Raw genomic sequence first — 24,619 nt, forward strand, 5'->3', positions numbered from 1 at the left:
TAATGAGATATAATGTCTTTCCAAAGTGATAATCTTCTATCTACACAGAGACAGCCTAATGGTGAACACATCTACATCTAGTATTAATAGCAATAGGTAACTCAACAGACTTTATTGCTCCCCTGTTTGTATAATAAGGACATAGTCAATAGTAGAGTTGCCTAAGAAATCTTTTTACAAATATGGCGTACAACTGGGTGGTGCACAACTAAAATGTTGAGCAGGAGTTTTTCTTAGTTCCAGAAAATAAGATTGTTAGGAGACTTTGTGTTTTCTCTCTCTCTCTCTCTCTCTCTCTCACACACACACACACACACACAGAGAGAGAGAGAGAGAGAGAGAGAGAGAGAGAGAGAGAGAGAAAGAAAGAAAGAAAGAAAGAAAGAAAGAAAGAAAGAAAGAAAGAAAGACAAGTAGACATTGCTGTGCACAATTATGAAGTACAAGGTTTCTCACTGGGACAAGAATTACTCGGATACATTAATGCTGGCTGAATGTGGATGTTTTTCCAATCTCCTTAGATGCATTTTCCCCCTCCTGGATAACTTAGCTATTGTTCTTCAATCTTCCTTACAGAAGAATAGTAGTATGTAGTCATGCTGGCAAAACAGGCTATGCAATACTTCTGTTCCATTGAGACAAGAGCTTGTTGGCTTATCCAGCAATGAATCAAGGCAAATCAGACACAGCACCACCAGCCAGCTAGCTAGCTTCTCCCTGAGAAGGGGAAGGTATCTTTGGGGGCTTTGGCAAAACATATGCAGAATTCCTTTTATGTTTCATTGCACAAGTAATGGAATGACTAGCAAAAACTACTAGCCTTCAAGGCCCTGAATGCATTGCAAGAAATTCTGAACAGGGTCTAAATTGCTAGAAATGGGTTCTGTTGCAGTATTTCCAAATCAGTATTGGAAACTGTATAAACTGTATACAAATTGTGGAATGACTCAATTTCTCAGACAAAAATATGTCATAAAACCACTATTTTTTCTGCAGAAAAATCCAGAAAGCCTCACTCTGCTATTCCTCCAGTAGTTGTTGTTGTTGTTGTTGTTTTAAACCGGGATCTCATGCAAAATAAATGCCAGGCACATTTTCAAACAATGGCTATTATCTAGGCCTTTTCAGATAACATTAAAGGGAAAACAATTATTGCCTTAGATAAACAAAAGTTTCTGCTCTGACCATAATCTGTGTGACACATTTCAAGAATACCCTACTGGAATCAGATATTGTGTACTCACCACTAAGGGACCTGCTTGGAGAGGAGTGTTGGCTGTTTGGTGTGCTCACTGTGGGCCCCACAATTGTGGAGGTGAACTCCTTTTCCAAAGAGGAATCTCCACTACCTTTAGCAAGGAAAAAGAAGAAAGGAGCAGAGGTCAATATGGGAAATTTGTTACAAGAATATCTCAAGAAATAAATATATTTCTTCCATGATCAGGATACTAGAGGGAAAAATGTTATGTAAACGAAGAGAACACAGCCTTTGCAACCTGCAACAGAAAAATTAACTACTGGTGCTCCTAGTGAATAATATAGGAAGCAAAATCCAAGCTTATCAGAATCAAAACAACACATACTGTATTGTCATACAATATCATTGGGATGATTAGAGGAACATCTGGGCCCCTTGCTCACTGCTGATCTGCATCTGATCAATGTTCAGGAGATACCAGATACTGGTAAAGCCACATACATTACATGAAGACTATAATGCTCATGTTTATCAGACTGAAAATTCACAAACATGTTCAGAATCCTGGGAGCTGTTGAATGTGCATTGTCAAAATAATATGGTTCTTCTAGATTGGCTGAATGGTTGTAATATATATATGCAGCAGCAGTTGGGATTCCTTTAAAAATCTATATATCATACCAATGATTAGACAGAGACACTTCAATTTCGAGATGAACTTTCAATTATATAAATGAGACTTTGGCCATTCATGTTCATACAATTGTATATTGCTAGGTCCTCAGTATGTTCAAAACATCAGACAATTTGTCTTTTTAGAGAAACTAAGCTATGATGTCAGCTTTGTTTATCTCAAGGTGCACCTATATCAAATGTCTTTATTTTTTAGTGTATGGATTTATTTGTTCTCATTCTCATGTCAATATTCTGCTCATTTGGAAATCTGACATTTTACATGTACCAACAGTCCAAAAATGTGCATCATAATGAAGTAGAAGTTTGATTTCATTTCTTTATTAGAATACTACTGACTTGCTGTCATTTATCATAAAAAGATAAATTCTCAATAGAGATATTGTATTTACTTAAAAAACTTTTAGTTTCTTCACAGTTACACATCATTATATCATATGAAAGTGCTTGTATTTAAAAAGAAACTTACAATGAACATACCCATTTAATACTTGCCTAGCTGTGCCTACTTGTAATTTACTGCCCAGTATAATATCATTTTGTTGCAAAATTTCTATATAGACTATATATCTCTTGCTCACACACACTCATGAGAATGAGAAGTACTAAGCTAATGCTATAGTTGTTTTAGGTATTTTCTTCCTATAAGCCTACTTCTGAGTTTTGATATTCTAAAAAGCCCAATGCAAGTAGTCCTCAACTTACTGAAACCAGAATTTGTGTTGTTAAGCAAGGCAGTTGTCAAATAAGCCACTCCCATTTTACGATCGTTTTGCCATGGTTAAGTAAATAATTGCAGTTGTTAAGTGAATCATGTGGTCATTAAATGAATCTGGCTTCCCCTACTGACTTTGCTTGATGGAAACTGGTTGGGAAGATTGCAAATGGTGATCACATGAGCCCAGGATGCTGCAACTGTTGTAAATACATGCTGTTTGCAAAGTGCCCAAAATTTGATCACATGACTATGAAGATGCTGCAATAGTTGTAAGTGTGAGGACGAGTCAAAGGCACTTTTTCAGTGCCATTGCAACTTTGAATGGTCACTAAATGAATGGCTGTAAGTCAAGGATTACTTCTATATCATTTTTTATTCAAAAGTTATCCTACTGTGATTCTTCTTAAAATGCCTTAAATATATTAAGTATTCTTCTGTTGCACTCACATTTTGTGGCAGGTGGGTGCTTATCTATCTCAATATTTATTTATAAATGCTTACAAATCATGAGGCTTTTTCTTTCTCAGGTTTTGTGAGATTGTATCCAACTGTTACCAAGTTGGGTCTCTATAATAACATTTCAATTTAGGAATAATCTTTAGGATACTTAGATATGAATTCTGTAAATTTCAGGTATTGTTATTGCTGTATTTCTCAACCAAACCAGTTAAGAGATTCTGAAGAAGAGAGATTCATAAGAAAATCTTATTGATCCTAGAACAGGGGTGTCAAACTTGCAACATCAGGTGATGTGTTGTGACTTTTTTGCCATTGCCGGCAATGGGGTGGGCGTAGTTTCGCTATGATGCATCTGGCCCATGGGCCGGCAGTTTGACATCCCTGTCCTAGAACAAAGGAGACACATTCAAATTATTCCTTATCCAAACCTGCTCCTACATTCATTTAAAAGCCAGGCCAAATTTAGTCAAGTTTCCAGCACTCATGGAATTTCAGAATTTATCAGTCTCTTGAAGCACTAAGTTTTAGCTGCCAAAATTTCCTAATCTAAAAGATTTGGCATTAATACAGTAATGGAGTTCATTCAGCAAGAGTGTTATGGACATTTTAGAAACCACCACCATATACTATGTCTCCTTGAACTTTCAAAGCATTTTGCAAGGTAAAAATGATTCCTGACCACATTTTCCCTTAACTACATGTGATTAAGAATGTATATAAAGTGATCTCTCTGAGAAGCCAACAATATATTGGAAGAGGAATGGGGTGACACAGGCTGATAATATTAAATTTAAATGACTAAAATGCAATATGATGCTTAAATCATCTCATATAAAACAAAGTTGAAGAAATTAGATATGCCTAATTTAAAAGGCAATTTGGAAAAGCGACACAGTTTAAAATGCTGTGGCTTAGACATTATTGTGGTTTGTTTAAACCAGGGTTTCCAGACTATGTCAATAGAATTCTAATCTAGGCAGCAATTTTATACTTATTTATTACTAAATCCAATTTATTAACAATTAGGATCGAGCTACAGTTTAAGTTACAATAATCATTAAACTGAAATCTAGGAAAAACTAGAGTCACTGCATCAGAATTGATAAGCAAGGAAGGAGCAACCAAGATTATTACAACAGAAAAAGCTCCTTGCATAAGAGGTGGGAAAGCAAAGCAGACAGCATTTAGACAAAACTATAAATGTACACTCTGGTGTAAAACTTTACACTTCATTTTTATTATAAGGACTAAAAGCTGTCATTACATTTCAAACTGCAGATTGCTCTTCTAACTAAAACAAGTGTATCTGAAGAACTAATATACTAGCATACCCACATTAGCATAACTCTTTTGAATTCTAATGCTGTATGCACTGTAATGTTTATCAATGGCGAAATATTTAGTCTGCCTGAAATGCTCTAGAACAGGCTGGGATCACACCTCACATTAAGCCAAAATGTACTTTACCAGCATGTTAGTATGAACTCTGGCATTGTTGTTTATTATTTTGACCTCTTGTAGTTAGTTATCTCTTAAAACTGGATTTTGCTTCTGGTTGGGGTGCTGAAGGCAGCACAACAGCTCCCTCTTCCCATTTTCTCTACAACTACCATGAGGGAGGTTAGGTTAAGACAGGGGTAGGCAACCTTGGCTCTTTTATGACTCGTGGACTTCAACTCCCAGAATTCCTGAGCCAGCATGGCTTAGCTTGGAAACTCTCCCTTTCCCCTCAGCATGGCTGGCTCAGGAATTCTGGGAGTTGAAGTCTATGAGTCATAAAGCGGCCTAGGGCAGGGCTAGGCAATCTTGGCTTTTATGACTGGTGGACTTCAACTCCCAGAATTCCTGAGCCAGCATGGCTGAGCTTGGAAACCTCTCCCTGTCCCTCAGCATGGCTGGCTCAGAAATTCTGGGAGTTGAAGTCCACCAGTCATAAAAGAGCCAAGGTTGCCTACCCCTGGGTTAAGACAAACCCAAAGTCACCCAATATATATTATTTTATATAGTATGTGAACTCAGTTCATAGTTAAGCAAGAGACAGACTCTTGCTACTGCAAATATAGCTTCCATACAAGGGCCTAGATCAGGGGTAGGCAACCTTGGCTCTTTTATGACTCGTGGACTTCAACTCAGGAATTCTGGGAGTTGAAGTCCACGAGTCATAAAAGAGCCAAGGTTGCCTACCCCTGGCCTAGATTAATCTTTTTAAAAAAATTCACAGTAAAGTGAGACAATATTCCTTAGTTGCCAGCAGGCACCTTAATATCAAATGTATCACTTATCTATTAATAATATACTTTCTTTAAGCCTTATATTTATTCTGGTGGCTTCTAAACATACTACAGAGGATGATAATACAAATGTATATATAGATAACAATGTGGACAACTTCCCTGCTGGTGTTTGCTATGCATCTAGGACAGCAGACTCCATCATTATAACCCAGAAATTGCTCTCCAAACAAAACCAAATTCCTCAACAACTTTTGCACATTTCAGTACCCCTTAAGTATGCCCATTTCCTGGAAACCATTGAATATTTTGAACACCAGCTCAAATCTGGAAAGTGATGAAACCTTTAACAAGAGAAACAGGTAATTTCTTCTGCATCTGTATTCTAAACACTCAGTTTATTTAACATGTTCCAAGATTTTCTGAAAACATATAATATCAGCTAGGTGAACCCAGGATTCATATTAGTACAACTAAGTATTTATGAATTTTTAAACATTTTGTCCCTTTCTCCCTAGAATTCAGACTTTTATACCCAGATGATCATCTCTCAATCACTGTCTAAACACCTTGATTTGTCAGAGGGTTAAACAGAAAGATGTGAGGGGCATTTCCATCTATGTGTAAGCCCAGAAATAGTGGCATATTCCTAATAATGTTTTGAATTAGAAGTCACTGATAGTATTACGCAAAATAGCCAGCATAAACTATCAGCAATTTGAACTAAGAATTGTTCTCCCTAATACCATCAAGTTATTTGGACCAAGGATTTTTTCTGCACTATATCATAACATACACTGTGAATAATGGTCCAACCTCTCCACAGGGTTCAAGAAGGAGAGGGGAAGGGAGGAGAGGAAAAACGGGAACCTTTAGCAGTTCCTTTGATAAACAGAAACTGGCCACATCTTGCTCTTTTTGTTGTCCTTGTTCATCCATATCCAAAAGCCCGCAGATGTATTTCCAAGCTGTCACTGTTTGCGTTGCACAGACATCAGGAATTCTAGAGATCAATTTGTCTCTGTTTAAGTGATTGGCTTCCTCCACTGTTTTGCATGGCATCAAAAACACCCTCTACCAACACTCCCCATGGCGCCAAGTGTAAATAAAAACAGAAGCAGCATGGAGTTATTCCAGACAGACACCCTCCCCGTTTAACTTACATTATTCTAGCTTGCTGAAGATACCCTGGAGTGTTATCACAGCCAACTCCTTGGAAACAGCAGTGGAATACAGGCTGTGAGTGTGTGTGGCTGCATCTCGGCAGTAGGGTGAACTCAGCCACTCACCTTCCAGGAAGAAGAGATTCCTGGAAGTGAGAGAAACGGCCGTCATTTTACAGTCAAGCAGCACTGTGAAAGCAGGAATCTATACGGCTGCAATCTCTGTCCCCTTGGGCTGAGACTAAGGTTTTTCCCCGCCATGCTTTATGTCCTGTCTCCTAAATCAGCTTCTGGGTGGCATTCCTTAGGGATTTTTTTTTTTTAAAAAAAACAAATCTTGACCAGACTAACTGAGGGTAACCACAACAACCAAAACAAAAAATCAGTTATCTGCTTGCCATCACTTGGGCAACTGTCATGGATGCTGTGTAGGAAAGAATGTGTCACTTTTAAAACATAAGAGTTTTTAGCACACTATAAACTGAAATACGGTCTCTCAGTATTTCACTTGAGGAAAAATCTATTGGTAGTTGCTTCAGACCTAGTCCAGTGAGGCTTAAACACATCTCTATGTTTTGGTCTCATTATCATGACAAAGCAGTAGCCAGATCCAAACTAGCAGTGCATGGTGAGAATGAGTGAATAAATACATAGAACATTCCCTATTATAAATTGAAAGGGAAATATCAAGTAAGTGGAGTAAAGAAATAAAAAAAAATACATTATTCCATTATTTTGGTCAGAAATATCTATAAATTACTATTCGGCCTTTAAAAAGAACCTTGAAAGCTGTCCCAAATTTACTGGATGTGTTTTTTAAAAAATCTATTATTCTACTGAATTCTATACAAAAAGGATGTGTTTCCTTTTGCTACCTCTACTGAGAATTTATCAACTTTTTGGAAATAAAGCTTTTGTGCTTTTTTATTGGAAATGTATATTATATTTTTATCCCAACCTTTTTAAAAAGAGCAATCCCCCAAACCAAAAAGGATCATATACGAGTGTTATGCAAATGTAATCAGTTTACATATTAAAAATCCTTTAAAAGAAATGTTTTACATTTTTCAATTATGCAAAAATGCAACAGCCAGCATTTTCTTTGAAGGAATTCATTCTCCACGTAAAAGAGAGAAGAAACATTTAATTCTTGCGAGGTGATAACTACTACCCTTATTTTTATGTATGTTTTGTTAGGAATAACATTAAAGATCTTTCTCCCAATTAATCAGGGACACTTTTTAAAATGGATCAGAATGAGCAGTTAGAGTACCTGATTTTAATCAATTTAAAATTCACCTTTAATTATTTCAGAACAAGTGCTTGCTTCCTAAGTTCTCATTATCAGTAGTGAGGAGAATTTGAAACAGAAAAAAATAATTTTACATAATCCTCTGACTTTTCTAGACCCCTTGCAGAACTGGCTGGATTTTTCATCCTCTCCAGCCTTCATTGTTCCTATTGGAAGCTTAAAAGATCCCTGGAGCAGATTTGGTGATGGCTCATATGAAAAGCTACAAGGGAAAGAAGGAAGGGAAATTCTTATGATACAAGTCTGCTCTAATATTTAATACAGGATTTATTAATAGGGGATTTAAATGCTTTTTGACTACAAGGGGAAGACACACCAGAAATTTTTGTCCTGGAAATATTTTTCTTGAATGAGTCACCCACAATGCTTGACATAGGAAGAATGTGAAAGAGAAGGGATATACAATTTGCAATTTATAAACTTTTAAAAAAGAAAATGGAAGGCCCAGAAAAGAGGTAAACAAATAAGAGAAAAAATATGGTGCTTCCACTGCTAAGAACAAGGATGATGTTGCAAATTTTAGTGGTGACAGGACAGATGCCATGATCTGAATGATCTCTAAATTTTTAGAGGTATTTTAAATTTTTAAAGGTATTTTGTTGTTTTTAAAATAGAGGAAAAAAAAACAAAGGAACAAAGCACAAAAATATATACAATCCAAAAAATATATAACGTGCTTAAAATAACTGAAAAAATACAACAGAAAAATATATAAAACTGACATATAGTATATGTCGATACATCAGTAAATAGTTGCAATTCTATCATTATCTAACACAAATATGCGAATATGTTATGCTGTCATCAAATCTTGATCTTGTTTTTAGGAAAAGCAGAGACTTATTTTACATATGTTTCCATAACAATGGGAGGTTTTTTATTCCTTTTGAGAAACGGTAGTATCAAACAATTTTTCTTTCTAGTGAAATACCCGCTGAATATCTTTTCCACGTTTTGCAAAAGTGCAGTTTAAAGGCCACAAACAATTACGTTTCTTGGAATGGGAAAGATCCCTCAAATAATTTCCTTCTTTATAGTTTTTCATATTATAGCTTTGTTTACTGATCCATATGGCACAGTAGTGTGATAAAAATAATACAGGAAGAACACAATGGAAAAGGGGATCCAAATAATTTGTAACATACTGGACTGCACATGTGTATATGAGTTTAATCAAATGATAGGCCAAATAGGCAGACATAACTTTTTTACTAACTCATTAAAATCAGCAAACAGTGGTTCTTAAAGTGGTTCGATATTATATAAACACATTTGTTTACTAATTCCCATCTAGCAAACAAGCATCTATCACATTAAACCGGTAGGATTTAAAATATTTCCAGTTTCTTATAACAATCAATGAGTAAAAGCTTGGTTGGCCTACAGCCTTTTAAAACTTTCTCCCGAGCAGATCTATCAAAATCCATATTATAAATCTAGCCTGCAGTAACTTAGATGGTTAGTCCACATTTTCAAATGGGTATTTCCAAATGCTGAGTACAGACAGTTCTCGGGTTAAGAATGTCCGACTTAGGTATGAATGTCAACCCTTGGTATGAACAGGGCTGCCTGTTACAAAATGGCAGAGGGCTAACCTATTACAGTACCTAAAATGGCAGACTGCTGATTGACAACGTGATCTAGCTCACAATGGCAAACAGTGTTCTCCTGCCATGAACCAATGAACTGCTGAAGCTGCACAATGCTTCTATGAGAGTCACAAAGTAGTACATGCATTTTTAATACTGTATTCAGTCTGTTTTCAGTGATTCATGAAATTGTGCAGCATCAGTGGTCTGTATTCTCAAGGAAGCACATCATCTGCCATTTTGAGTGAGATTACTTTGTCCTCAGAATGGTGAGAGACTGAATTCCAGCCAGAACTTCTTGAATTGGGTTCTCTTTGCTGGAAGTCTGTCTCCCCCATAATTCAGTTTTATATACTACTAAAACAACTAACACTCTAGTATCTCTGTGTTTGTACCCTTCAGTTGGGCAAAATTGGAAGGCATAGGGCAGTGATGCTGAACCTATAACATACATTCAAAGGCGACAAACTACAAGGTTTTCCGTGATACTCCAGCATCCACCAACCACCCAACAGCAAATATTCTCAAAAGCACATCTCATTCTTGTGAAATTTTTGAACGCTTACAGAGGCTGCACAAGACTGGAGTGTACTCTCATGGGGTCTCCAAGCCCTCCAAAAGTCGCCTCAGATGGCCGTACTTTCACACAATTTTTCAAAGGTTGTAGAGGCTGTGGAAGAGCATTCTCTGAATCCACTTCAAGAATGAAAACCTCAGGTAGGCTGCAGGGGCCCTCCCAACAGAAAAAGAATACCGTTTGAAGGTGTGTGATGTGCGGCAGATCCTGGAGAACGGAGTAAGGCAGCCTTTTAGAGCGACAGTGGTGACTCTAAGGCTGAAGACAAGGCATGGGCCTTGACTTTAGGCCCAGACTTAGCACTTTCAAATGCCGTTACTGGTCTACTGCTTTGCATTTGTGTTAAGAAGTCTAATCTAGAACAGGGATAGGCAACTTGGCTCTTTTATGACTCGTGGACTTTAACTCCCAGAATTCCTGAGCCAGCCATGGTGACTCAGGAATTCTGGAAGTCCACGAGTCATAAAAGAGCCAAGGTTGCCTACCCCTGTTCTAGGGCAACAATTATTGATGGATGAGCCCACTTTCTTTCTGAAGGGAGGAGTCCTGGGGCACATTCCAGTATAGGGAGCATGATGTAGTTTTCCACACAGTTCAAAGCTATATTTATACACCATCCACTCAGCAAAGTGTCAGGTAGTTTCATGGGTTAGCGAAGGAGGTGATGGAAAAGTGATTTCCAAGCACTCTGTCAGCTTCCTCAATGAGGAAAATGGCAGTTGGAAGTTGCTTCCACTGCTTTTTTGCCTGGTCATTCTGTTTTTCTATTTAGGTAAGGAAATATCTCTGAAAGAATGATGCAAATGTCAGTGGTGGTCTAGTAAAATGAAAAAGTTGTAAGTTTAAATTTTACAAAAAACTTTGTTGTTCATCTCTGATATGCAGAATAGGTACAGAGTAACCTGTTCCAACTTCAATACAAATTTGGGTTAAAAGCAGAGTTAGGGAACAGAACCGGATCTTAACCTGGGGATTGCCTGTAATCAGTATTTCATAAAACAGCTACACCTAATTGTTCACTTCTATACACAATTAGCCTACTAATTACCAGAATTTGTGACCTACAGATTACTAATTTCTTATCATACTAATTTCTTATCATACCTTTAGACAGGTAACTAGATAAGCAATTTACTGCATCTTTAATCACAAAGCACAGACTTCATTTGACAGGAATTCATTAAGGTAGCTCTCAAATATTCAGCTCTTAAGGCACCACCACACAGCTTCCAAAAGATTGCATATTCTCAGAGTACAATAGTTCCCTGCTATAATTCTTATTTTATATCAACAACTTGCACTGTAGAATATATGACATCAATTTAATTCTTTATACTGTTCGAAACTATTAATCCCCCAGTAACGTCATCAGTAAACTTTGTCTATAAAAAAAAACATGCTCTACTTTCTGAATTTTTCTTCAATAAATTAGTGGGTTTGATTTTAAACTACTGTAATTTTTATATTAGACACTTCATTAGTAATCAAAATCCTTGCCAAATGGTTGTATCTATTACACCAATGATTAAAAAACAGCCAGCTTATTTTTTCCAAAGGTTGCATTTGACCCATATTCCATCTGTTTGCTATTTAAATCAATAAATATTATTCTGCAAGTAATTCTGATTCTTTTAGTCAGAATTATTCTTCCATGATGCTTTCCTGTCCAATCAAAATATATATTCTTTTTCCCAAAGTCAATCTGTCCACACTTTACCTCTAACAACCAAACTAGAGTATGTTTTTTAATTACATCAATGAGTTTAATATATTCATTTGTGTTCCTGGCACCATTTAAATCCTTTGTAAACGCTATATGAAAGGAAAGCTTTTGGTCCATCTTATTCATCAGCTTGGCCCAGAAGTACACTTTTTATCTTCTCTACATTCCCCCTTTATGTGAATCTTATCAACTTTTATGTAAACTGAGAGCTAGTTTGGTGCAGTGGCTAAGGTGCCAGGCTGGAAACAAAGAGGCCAAGAATGTTAGTTCTCCCTCAGGCATGAAAGGTACCTGGGAGACTTTGGGCTAGTCACTTTTTTTAATCTCAACTCACATCTCAGAAGCATGATCTGGAATGGGATAATAAACAACCAGGCTGATACTTTTAAGCCAATAGGCACATTAGGAAGTTTCAGATCCTATCAAGGTACTACTGTAATCACAAAAAGGATTTCATGAAACCAGAGCTATTTACAGGTAAGGCCAAATACATTTACATATTTAAAATTAAAATAAGGTACAGAATTAAAGTATTAGCATATTTATATACCTTTAAAATTATTCTACTTATTTGCTCCACCTGTCCCAACTTTAATACTAATACTAATAAATTTATTCCCACCCTTTCCATCAGTAAAAGGAATTTACTTCCAGTCCTCCATCTCTAAAATAAACTATTACATGCATAGCAGAAGTTAAATTAAATTAAATCCCTTTAACCATTTATCTCCCAAGAACTGCAATTAATTTTAGAGGAATCTACATTTAAATACAATGGATGGGGATAACCCTTCCAAAAATTTTAAAGTATTGGGCTACTGTTAGCCCAAGATAAGATAAGATAGATAAGATAACCTTTATAGTCATTTTTTATTGTAGGCACGACGACACACATCAAAAATGAAATTTAGTTGCCCGCTCTCAAAGTAAACACATACATGACACACCTAAACATACTATATACAACATATACATACTATATACAACATATGTGTAGACCTATAAGAAAAGTCAAAGGGAATACCAGCTAAAAAGGTTGTCCTTGTCCATTAATCAGCCATTTCATAGACTACCTAGGACCTGCTAAGGGATAGGATCAAAAAATATCTCAGGAGATTTAATAAAACAGATGGCTTAAAAAGAAGAGTAAAGGGGTGCTCCTGCTCACACACACAGAGAGATGAATCCCATATTAACCCTATAGTAACAAAAAATGCAGCCAATGACCAAACTGACAAAACATTTACAGAAAAATATTAAGTATGCCTGGAAAACAGATTGTGTTCAGTGAAAACTCTTTGAATCAGCCAGGTAATTCTGGTGGAGAAAGGTTTAATTTAAATTTGTAGTTAATTGATTATTCTCAGCTACTAAACACAGAGAAACCTATCATTTCTAGAACAGGAGGTTGTCAGACAAACAACTAATTTAATTGTTTTGAATTAGTGGCCCAAGATGCAAGTCTGCTATATTTCATAGCAAAAATATATGCCAAATTTGGCAGCAGGCTGAGGACAAACTCCAGTATTTTTTGACATCTGCTCTTCAGAACACAATCACTGTGCAGTAGCCTTAGTAAGATCACCTCACCCATCCCTTGCCCCTCCAGTTTTGGCACACTGCTTCAAGCCAACAGAGCCAAGAAAAAGATGAGACCAGAATGGAATCTCCTGAGTCAAATTGTGCCTTGGGGCACTGACCATAGTCTAATATGGGTGTAGGAAGGACGGGAAATGAATAGATGAAAATATCTACAGCTCAGGATACAACCATGGAATTAATTGATACTCTCTGAGCTTGGTTGTTTCCTTGCAGACATGTTGTTACCTAACTAGGATTTGCTACCACTGTCAACACTGCAACGATCTTGACTGAAGCCATTTTTTCTTCATTTTCGGTTGTCACAGTACTGGGAAGGGGGATGAGTGTTTTAAGGTTAGACTAAACAATAATTTGTCCCGTGGGAACCAAGGTCATAGCTGCCTGACTTTTGGCAGGCTGAGCCTTCCATTAGAAAGCCCGCCAAAGTATTCTATTGGGGAACGTGGATAATGACATAGTGCTGGGGTAGGAAGTTCAACTTTATAATATTGTAATGCTTGGGAGGGAACTCCAGACTTGGTTTCACTTTTGACTGTGCTGATACTTTGTAGCCAATAAACATGTTATTTAAGGAAATCTCTTGCCTTGGAGTTCTGCTTTTACTGGTCTCATCTATCGGAACCATGACAACCTGTTTATTTACAATAGCTTACCCTGCACCTTTTGGCAAAAAACAATGCTCTAATCAAGGAACTACCAAGGAGAAAATCACACTCCCATCAAATCTAGCAGGGCAAGGTAGTATACATATAAAACAGCAGCAAACTCCACACTTATCTTGATGATGTGACCTAGTTGGGTAACAAAACATCTATAAGCAAACAACCAAGCCTAGAGAGCACCAAAACCCTCACAAGGAAGACAAGAAAGAAATTTACAATTTTCTAAGCTAGAGATTCTTACTGTTTTTGTGCAATTGACTCCTTTAGTCTGATGAAACCTAAAGATCCCTTCTCAGAAGAATGCATTTAAATACATAAAATAAACTATATAAACATAAACTGTGTTACAAAGGAAACCAATTATGCTCAAATATGATTATCAAAATATTTTAAAAACCAGTAAGTGTGTAATAGAGAAATATAGATGCTTATATATTAATCCATCAAATCAATTACAAGCTAAATTTTAATTTTAAATAAAAATAATAAAGTTATAAGTATCTATTCACATACCCAGATTGACCCTTGCTCTAAAATATTTGTGCTGTTGAACTCAACCAACTTACAGTACCTGACCTTTAGTATCAGTTGTTCCTTGGAGCAAGCACCACAGACCAAGAGTAAAAAGGGTGGAGAAAAAAAACATATTCTCCAATATTTATATCTTCAGATCTTCAAGAGAGCAACAAATGGAGGTATTAATCCCCACCTTACATTGGGAAAGAAGTCATGAGGATCCTCAACCTTCAGTCATTTTGAATATTCTTGTTTAAAAGTGCCGGAAGTAGAAGTTTAGTCTGATAAAAAGCTAGAAGTGCTGCAATATATATTTTAATAAGAAAAGAAACCAAGACAAAAGATCACATTGAAAACATCAATTTCAACCAGAGAAATGCAAAAAATTCCATACCAGATAGGTAAGATCGTCCATTGCAGTCTTCTATCTCCATCTTGAAGATACTTTGCTAAAAGAAAAAAGAAAAACAGAGGTCTGTCAGAGCACCAGACAAAATAAAACAGGAACTGGATTTTATTTTATTTTTTTGCAAAATAGCTCTTCCTCCTGGATCAACTATGATGTTATTTGAACATACAAGAGCTAATTAAATCATTTTAATTGCACTGTATTTATATATATATATATATATCCAGGTTACAGCTGCAATGTTATTTGCAGCTGGACACCAAACCACATTTTTTAAAAAATGAATATATTTCACGCATAAACAAAAACACAGTTGAAATCCAGAACTGCATAAACAGATGCCAACTTATAACGTTCACTCTCTCTCTCTCTCTAATAAACACGCACAAACACGAACATTTTCTACTTGGAATAAAAAACTATATCCATGTCTGTATGTTCACATATCAATAACTTGCATATTAAATAAACATGTACTAAATATTCCTTCTGTTGTCTGCTATTATGTCTGAAATTAGTTGTCATCCATACAAGGAAAGAAGCTGTCAAATAATATTAGCTGACAAAATAGAAGCTGAATGCTCCTTTAAAAAGTTGCAAGGAAGAATTGTCAATCTTATATGATGAAGCAATGCTGGGTTCAGTCTTCAGTGATCAAATGGCCACTGCTAATAGTAAATCCTTCAGTAGCAAGGTACAGTAACAATTGGTGAATGGAAGATGGCAGCAGAGGTGTATAGTGCAACGGGGTTTCAGAGGGAGTTGGGGGTTATAATTGAACATCTGGTGCGTAGTCCTGCTGAGAGCCTAGTCGCCACCTGGAATAGGAGGGTAACTGAGGTTTTAGACAGAATTGCACCTACAGTAGCGGCCAAAATTGTGGAAACCTTTTGGGAAAAGTGTACAGTAGAAAAGCCATCTTTGGTTAAGTTTCCACCAATTTTTCTTCTAATTTCTTTATAACTGTAGCCTTGTTCACTTAATAATACTATTTTACATTGCTTTCTGGGTGACCAGTCAACTCTTTAATTTTATTACGTTTTACAAGCTCACTAAATGAAAGAACAACAAAAAAACCCCAACCAACTTGATAGTGATCACATAACACACTGACAAATGTCCTCCTCTCAGCTTCAATACATAACATCAATAACTGAATCCTACTGTGATCTGATTGGCTCATTGCCAAAACAAGATGACACCCGATTGGTTCTCTAAACACTTATGCTCATTGGCTACAATCAGATGAAGGAAAGCTACCTGATATCAACCTAAGCAAGTTGTGCTTCCTTTTTCTGGTTATTTGGCTATAACTTTTCATAGAATACAGTACAGATAAGTGAACAAACTTTGTTGCATTACATTCTTGATTAAATTATCTTTCCATTGATATGTAATTTTATGGTACTACTCCAAAAAACAAAGTAGTGTTATTAGCCATCAAACCTCAAAAATACTTTTCCCAGAAGGTTTCCACAATTTTGGCCACTACTGTAAGTGACCTCACTCGCTCTGTGGATCTTGTCAGGCCGGGTGATATACAGAAGAACTGGGAGAGATGAAGCAGATCAAGTGACATTTAGAGGACCATTGGAGGATGATGAAGAAATTTGACTGAGCACAGATAAGAACTATTAAAGCCTACCTCATGACAATTCATGCAGTGAAGCAGAAATACTTTACGCAAATTGCATCTGCAGATAATTGCCTGGTGGACTTCTTCAGGATAACCTGATACTTCTGGGGAAGGAAGACCCAGAGGTCCACCTGAAGGGGTGTGTTAAGGAATTTGTTGATTTTCTGGCAGATAAAGTCACTTGAATTGTTCCTAATTGGATGTTGGCATGGACATTGGTCTGATGGAGATGCCCAGGGTGGGTGCTTGCCCAGTTAACTGGGAATAGTTTGTTGGGAAACACCCGCTCAGTCAGAGGGAAGGCCTCAAGGGCAGATTTAGTTCTGAGTCCTTGCACAGTCACAAGAGATCCAGAACTGAGAGGTCTCCTTACACAGGTAGGTCTACTTGCTTGTGCCCGACACAGTTTAACCCTGTTGCTCCTCAGAAAGTGGACAGAATTCTTGGGAATGTGAGCTTGACCACCTGTGCTTTGGATCTGTGTCCCCTTTGGCTGATAAAAGCTTCCTAGCAAATGATGTGTGGTTGGGTACAGGCAGTAGTTAATACATCTCTGGAAGAGGGGTGGTGCCCTAGATCTTTAAGAGATTGTAGTTCTCCCCCTTCTTAAGAAACCATCACTAGATCTCACACTGATGAACAATTTTCATCCTGCCTCTAATCTTCCCTTCTTGGAGAAGATTGTTGAGAAGGTGGCCGTACTGCAATTCCAAAGGATCCTGAGGAAACTAATTATCTGGACCCCTTTCAATCAGGATTCAGGTTTGAATACGGGATGGAAATGACATTGATCACACTTTTTCATGATCTCTGGCAGGAGCAGGACAGGAGTAGTACGTCAGTCCTTGCTTCTACTTGACCTCTTAGCAGTTTTCAATACCATCAACTTTGGTCTTCTTTTGAAATGGGTTTGGGGACTGTTGGGAAGACTTAGCCTGGTAGTGAGGAGGTGTGCAGCTAGTTACTGTGCAACCATAAAAGGGCCAGGACCGGTCCATCCTAAATTCCTTGGAGCCTTATCTAATTGCTCTCAAGGGAGAGCTGCCAGAACATAGACAGAACATAATAAAGTAGTAGCTGGAACTCTACACATGTAAGTCTGGTTGTGGGCATCTGACAAGGACTGGAAATAGGAAGCACAGTATTGTCCTGGTTTACCTCCTTTCTTTGAGGCCATTTCCAATTGGTGTTGATCAGGAGGGAGAATGCTAACCCTCAGTCACTGCTTTGCAGGGTCCTTCAAAAATCAATGCTTTCTCCAGACCTGTTTTAATGTCTACATAAAATTGCTGGGTGAGATCATCTATCACCATGAGATGAGATATCATGAAGATGATACTCAGTTGCCCATTCCTGGCCATGGTGAGTTAAATGATGCCATAACCACCCTTTCTCGGTGCCTGGAGGCTATTGAGATCTGGATGGGGAACAATAAGTTAAAATTGAAACTTAGCAAGAGAGTAGTTTTGAGTCTGGGGCTCTATGGTTTTTGGAGAATTACCGTCTTTGACCCTGGATGGAGTTGCACTACCCCAGACAGAACAGTTGCATAATCTGGGGGTTCTCCTGGACTCGCCACTTCTGCTCGAGGAGCACAGGGCATTCATGGCCAGGAGGGTCTGTCTTGTTCCAGTACACACACACACACACACACACACACACACACACACACACACACACATACACACGGAGTAAGTATGTTTATTTCACACAATCAACCCAGGTTCCAACTCCATGTGTGCAGCTTTTTAACATCCATTCCAAGCAAGTTGGATGTAACAAAGGCAATGGGGGAGGGGGGCAAGTCATGCCTAAGGCACAGGAACAATATCAGCAGGATGACAGCCCCCATGATGCTTGGGGTTCAAGGCGCGGCCAAGGCAAATGAGGTTTCAATGGATTCAAGGCATAACAAAGGCAACACGACTCCAGCAGTTTCAAGGCACAATGAAGGCAACTTGGTGTCAATGGGTTAAGGAAAAACAAAGGCAATTTGGTATCAATGGGTTCAAAACACAATGAAAGCAACTTGGCTTCAATAAGTGCAAGGCACAATGAAGGCAACTTGACTTCAGGGGGTTCAAAGCATGATGATGGCAATGCGGTCTCAATGAGTTCAAGGCAACAAGTCAAGAGCATTCATAGGTAGTTACAAATAGTTGTCTCTGACAACTACTAGGCTCCAAGCACTGAGGTAAATAGGCACTGACTGGTGCACCTCATTAGAATGGGTGAGGTTGCCTCCTCATGAGTAGCCTTGCTGGCTTCCACTGCACTTTTCTGCACTCCACTCTGTGTGACCTGGGATCAGGTGGGGGTGGCAACTCCTCTTCTCCATTGACTGGCTGTAGCTGCATTTCTTCTCTGGCCTGCGCAGCCAGCTGTTTATCTGGCCACACTCTCTGACTCCCCTGACATTCCCGGGGAACATTGCCTTGACCATCAGATTCTGTCACAGAACCTTCCATGTCCCTTGGTGCTCCCCAAAGTCCTTATCAGATGTCCCAGGAACCGGCTCTTCCTCATCATTTGAGCTGGCACCTAAGGAAGCCATCCCAGGGTCTTTCTCATATTGGTTTCACTTTTTCTCATAGTCACCCACACCCTGGTCACCTCCAATTTGGACTATTGTAATATCCTGTAAATGGGGCTGTCCTTGAAGTGCGTCTGAAAGCTTAGGTTGACTCAAAATGCAGCAGCCCATATGGTTTTGTGCAGGTCCAAATTTTCATGTGTTACCTCATTTGTGGGAGCTGCACTAGTTGCTGATTTACTTATTCCCCCAGAAATAAAATTGGTCTCCATCTGGTTGCTTTTTCAAAATGCCTTGAAGACATGGGTTTTGTCAGTGGGTTTGGGGACCCCATTTAGAATTGACTGAGAGGCTTGTCTGATTCTATTGTTGCTGCCATGGGATGGGGTCAAGGTTTAGATAGATTTTTAACTGGATTTTAAGATTGTACACTGCCAGAGTCATTGTGTATGAGTTATATAAATTTGCTTAATAAATAAATACATTGTTCATTGCAATTTGCTTTAAAGAAAAGTGAGTCTCTATCATGATACTGCACTGTTTGAAATTAAAAATGCTAATTATAAAAACACAGATTTACTTCCCCAGTGAAAAGAAGAAAGGCAGCCATTTGGCAATAAGAATGAAAACGAATATATCACGTCATTAAGCAGTCTAGGAACAGGCATTTTCAAAGTTCATTCTAGAATAACAGTCAAGCATGCCATATGTAATACGGGAACTTAGCCCCATATGAAATTAATTAACATTTTATATGTTAAATGACTTTACCCTAATTACACTTAATGGTGAAAAAAATGAGTGAAAACAATAAACATTACCATTCTGAACTCCTATTATTAGCCTAATGCATTTTCATAAATGCACTATCAAGACCTAGTGCATGTTCTGAAAAATATAATTTGAAGAATTCTAGGAATATGAAAACAATTAAAAATAAAAGTATGAAATTCCCTACAACCAAATGCATATCACTATTTATTTGGAGTTATTATTAACAACCTAACTATATATGGAACCTGTACAGTTGTGTGTCTTATTCAATTGACAAGTATTCCTATAAAGCACACAACTAATATTTTCCCAATGTAAATAGTTGCCTGGAGTCAATATAGTATATAGTTTAATTCTCAATAATTCTCCCTACTTCCACAGAAGAAAAAAAAATCTGATTACAAGTGGCAATAAGCATTGCTTCTACATTATTTCTTTTTTATAATGGAAAACCTTACTTTTTGATAATTAGCTAGAAATTGAATAAAACCAGAAGTTCTACAGAAGCATTTAGTATAGGTTATATTCAGCTATTTTTTTCCTAACAAAAATCTCACAAGTCTTTGTTGAATACTACTTATCAGTCCTTTCTAATGTAATTTTAGTCTTTTAATTATAAATCTTGTCTTTTTATGAAAACTTTTAAACATTCTAAATCTATGTTATACTTGCTATTAATCACAGTTGAAGGATTAATATCCACTAGCTTCTTTATCAGGTCTCATGAATTTTCTTAATTATCACTGTTAATAGAGTTGAATAAATAAAAATAAGAGCAAAATTTTAATTAAATTTTCCCCTCCATCAACATTGAAACTTACATTCAGGACAAAATAAGCTATTCAAAAGGTCATTAAAAGGTTAATCTTAAAAGTTTAATAAACAGGAAACAATAAAAAGATGGCATCTGGAAATAGGAAGCCTGTGATTAAAAACACAGAATTAGCTCCATAATTATGTTTTATTGCAAAACCCAAACACATATAGCAAAATTCTGGACAGAAACAATTGAAAAGGAGGATATCAATCAAACAGCAACACTAGATTTTAACTGAACTGCCATACTTGAATGTAACTTTTCTGAAGAAAGGCACAGACCTGGTTCAGAGAGTATGCAAAGCCACGTTTTTGCTTAACTATGGTAAAATGAATAAGTTACAGTAGGCTGAGCTAACATGCTATGCTATAAAACCTAATTTATACATTACAGTGGCTGGAGTCATACAAGTCATCATGGCATAGTGCAGTGTACTAAGTAATTAGGTTGTATACCATGGTCACGTGATCAAAATTTGGACACATGGCAGCCCAGCCGTATTTACAACCACAGGGACACTTCAACTTCTCCCACCTGCCTAACTCCTCCCACTTCTGCCCTTTTGGCTGCCTTCATCACCTCTGCTGGCCCAGATGACCTTCACCATCTTCCTTCTCTTCCACTGTTGTTGAGGCACACCTGCATGACTCTTCACAAAGCAGCTGCTGAATACATATGCAGCCTTCTCACCAGGCTACCAAAGCTTTATAAGAAGGCTGCATGTGGCCTTCGGAAGAAGCCCTCACATGGCTAACATGTTTTGCAAAAATATACCGTATATGCCGGCGTATAAGGCGACCCGGCGTATAAGACGACCCCCGTCTTTATCGCCGAGCCGCATTCCTAGAACGTTGTCTTATACGCCGGAAACTACCAGTATTTCCGGCGTATAAGACGACTCGGCGTATAAGACGACCCCCATCTTTGGCGCCGAGTTTAGCACTTCCGGAAGTCGTCTTATACGCCGGCATATACGGTATGTATTCTAAATCTATTTAGAATTTTGATCACATGATTGCAGAGGCCTTACAATGGTTGTAACTTCGGATACCAGGTATAAGTACTATTTGTTCAGCATCCTCATAACTCCCAGTGGTCGCTGAACAAATGATCATTAACTGAAGACTACCTGTATACAATCTGCTGTCAATTGCCTGTGTTTATTAGAGTATGAATGAAAGTCCCATTAAGAAAAATTGACCTTTCATTAAGTGTGTTTTATCCTAGGCTAAAAACTATTCTTGGAAACTCACTGGCTTTCGTAATTTTTGAACATCAGAATGGAATAAAATATGCAAACTTTCCTGAAGAAGTTTTCAGAATATGAGATACCTCTCTCCAGCATGTTTTTCTCTTCCATATATAGTTAACGTGTTCTGACTGTTGTTAAGTAATTGTATTACTAACAGAGTTTGATTTAAACAAAGGTTTAACAAACTATTTCAGCATGGAAAGAGAACTGTGACATTTACTAGCTTTCTCTATTGTTTAGTTGCGTTGCTGGAATCATCACAAACCGGAACATTGTAGATTTCTTAAGAAAGTGAGGGCGAACCTTTTAGAGACTGAGTGCCCAAACTGCAACCCAAAGCCCATTGTCGGGTGCCGGATGGGTGTGGCCCATTGGGTGGGCATGGCTGCAGTGGTAACAGCAGACTGGGTGGGACTAAAAAGTTCAATCAATCAATTCCAACTTTGCAAGATCTTTTTTTTTCCGCAAGAAGTTGAAATTGACTGATTGATTGAACCTTTTTTTTTTGTACACGGCGGCGGAGGCCTAAAGCGAAAAGGTTTTATAAAACCCAGCTGAAGGCCTAGGACTGGGGCAACAGCCCGCGTGCCCACAGAGAGGGCTCTGAGTGCCACCTCTGGCACCTGTGCCATAGGTTCGCCACCACTGTCTTAGGATAATATATAAAAGAATGCTTTAACTGCAACTGGTTTTAGGAATGAGACCATAAGTACCTAATGCTGGGTAACTATGGGAACATGACATTTTCAACAGCATAGAAGACCTCACAAATATTTATACCTTCTTGAGTTTTAAAAAGCAGTTTTGATTATTTTGACAATATGTTCCAGATTAATTTGAAATGTCAAATGCAGTCAGACAAAAAAGTTAATATAGCAACTTGGTAACTGAATGTTTGACAACATGTGAAATTCAGTTGCTAATTATGTCTACAACAGCTTTTTTTCTGGAAAAGCTTTCAGTTTTGTGGATACTTTTTCCATCTATTCTTCTTCTTCCCCAAACCTCTCCTCACTACATCCACTCAATTTGCAGAGAAAGAATGCTTGCCTAATATGGCTAAATTAATCCATTCAGAACAAGTAGATCAGATCTCCATATTTTCACATGCTTTATAACAGGCTTTGATAATTTAAAAAGATGCACACTTTTTTTTTTTTACCTCCAAGGGAAAGTAAAATTCATGCTACCTTGGGATATAAACCTCCAACACAAGTTTTCAGACTTCACCTATTACAAGCAAGAAATAAGACTACTGTCTAGAATCCCCTCCAGGCTCCGTGAGCTGAGAACATTAACACCTTAAAAGTAGAACGCAGTGGCATTAGAAGCCCTTGAAGTTCTTTTCCCTTTTGAAATAATGAATTTTTCCTCCCGGAATGACAAAACCTGGAGAAGAAAGCCTTCAGAAGTAACCCAATTATTTTAAATAGACACGTACACTGAAACTTTGGCACGATGTTGTTGATTTGCAATCTTTACAAAAGGAAGAAAGATGAGTGTTTTCTTGATGGAAAGCAGTTACTGAAAAACTGCAGAGAAACCAGACCTAGACAGACCTCAATGTAGTTGCCTTGTAGTTCCAGATCCCCAAAACAAACAAACAAACAAACAAACAAACAAACAATTAAATAAATAAATAAATCTCATCAAGAAAATACAGACCTTCCTTAGAATACAACTAGCTTCCTTACCCCCTTTAAAGCTCTATCCTGCTAAAAAGGAAAGATATGAATGGGATGGAACACAATGCCAAGAGCTAAGCTACATATGCCAGCTTCAAACCACACACACACACAAACACAGGTGTAGCAATTGAAGAGAACCCTAAGGTGTTTGTAAACAGTTTATGAAGGCAAAGACGTTGCATGGCAACATGACAAACAATCCTAGTCACATCAGCAGGTTCCACAATTCTCTTGCATCGGCACAATTGTGTGACTAAAACTATGGAATTTAATTGAAAAACTGCTTTATTCAGCAATTTGCATATTTTGGAGCTCAAACAAGAATAATATTTGCCAAAGCTCAAAGAACTGGGTATCAGTATCATACTGGATTGTGTCATCCTTTAACTCAGTGGTTCTCAACCTTTTTAATGCTGTGACCCCCAACCGGTTGTAAGTCGACGACTACTCAACCGGTCGTAAGTCGAGGACTACTTAACTGGTGCAGCACCGTTTGCAGAATGGGACTTTTGGCGGGCTCAGCAGGGCAGAGACAGCCTGGACAATTCCTATTGGCTTTTGAAAGCCAATAGAATTAGACTCTATTCAAGAGAGTCTCTTCTATTGGCTTTCAAAAGCCAATAGAACAAAAGGGAGTAGCACAGCTAAGGAAAAGGGGAAAAAATGGTGGACTGCGTTGCTTGGCGACCCCCATGAAATGGTCGTTCGACCCCAAATGGGGTCCCGACCCACAGGTTGAGAACCACTGCTTTAACTGGATGGGATTCTTTAAGTGTCTTCTGATTACAGCATGGGCTGGGAAAACTCTTCTTTTTCACAACAGTATACTTCATCTAAAACAGTGGTTCTCAACCTTTTTAATGCCGCGACTCCCAACCGGTCATAAGTCAAGGACTACCCAATCAGTCGTAAGTCGAGGACTACCTATCTGGTCGTAAGTCGAGGACTTTCCCTGCCCTGGAGCGCCGCGCATGTGTGGTGCCGCCCCCTGCACCGGCTGAGGCGTAGCTGGCAAGCAGCAGAGATGGCGTAGGCCGACCACCGGCTGGGCCACCAGCTGGCCCAGC

The 24,619-nt window shown here is 38.0% G+C and overlaps 1 protein-coding gene across 5 annotated transcripts in view; it reads right to left on the minus strand.

Annotated features, from left to right (window-relative positions):
- The window catches only part of IKZF4 (IKAROS family zinc finger 4), an 80,790-nt gene that overhangs the window by 24,011 nt on the left and 32,160 nt on the right, over nt 1-24,619 (minus strand). For 2 of the 5 annotated variants that reach the window (XM_039326758.1, XM_039326759.1), the window contains exons 2-4: nt 14,838-14,892; nt 6,463-6,608; nt 1,245-1,349 (exon numbers count right to left, since the gene is read on the minus strand). Coding sequence is in view for 1 of the 5 variants with exons in the window: in XM_039326757.1 (XP_039182691.1) it covers nt 1,245-1,349; nt 14,838-14,877 (145 nt within the window). In the remaining 4 variants the exon portion in view is untranslated. Of the gene's footprint in view, nt 1-1,244; nt 1,350-6,462; nt 6,609-9,929; nt 10,078-10,117; nt 10,275-14,837; nt 14,893-24,619 lie in introns of those variants that run through there. The other 3 variants (XM_039326761.1, XM_039326760.1, XM_039326757.1) reach the window with 3 other exon arrangements.

This window comes from Crotalus tigris, unplaced genomic scaffold, assembly GCF_016545835.1.
Source record: "Crotalus tigris isolate CLP2741 ecotype Arizona unplaced genomic scaffold, ASM1654583v1 scf7180000024345.2110221, whole genome shotgun sequence".
Lineage (NCBI taxonomy): Eukaryota > Metazoa > Chordata > Lepidosauria > Squamata > Viperidae > Crotalus > Crotalus tigris.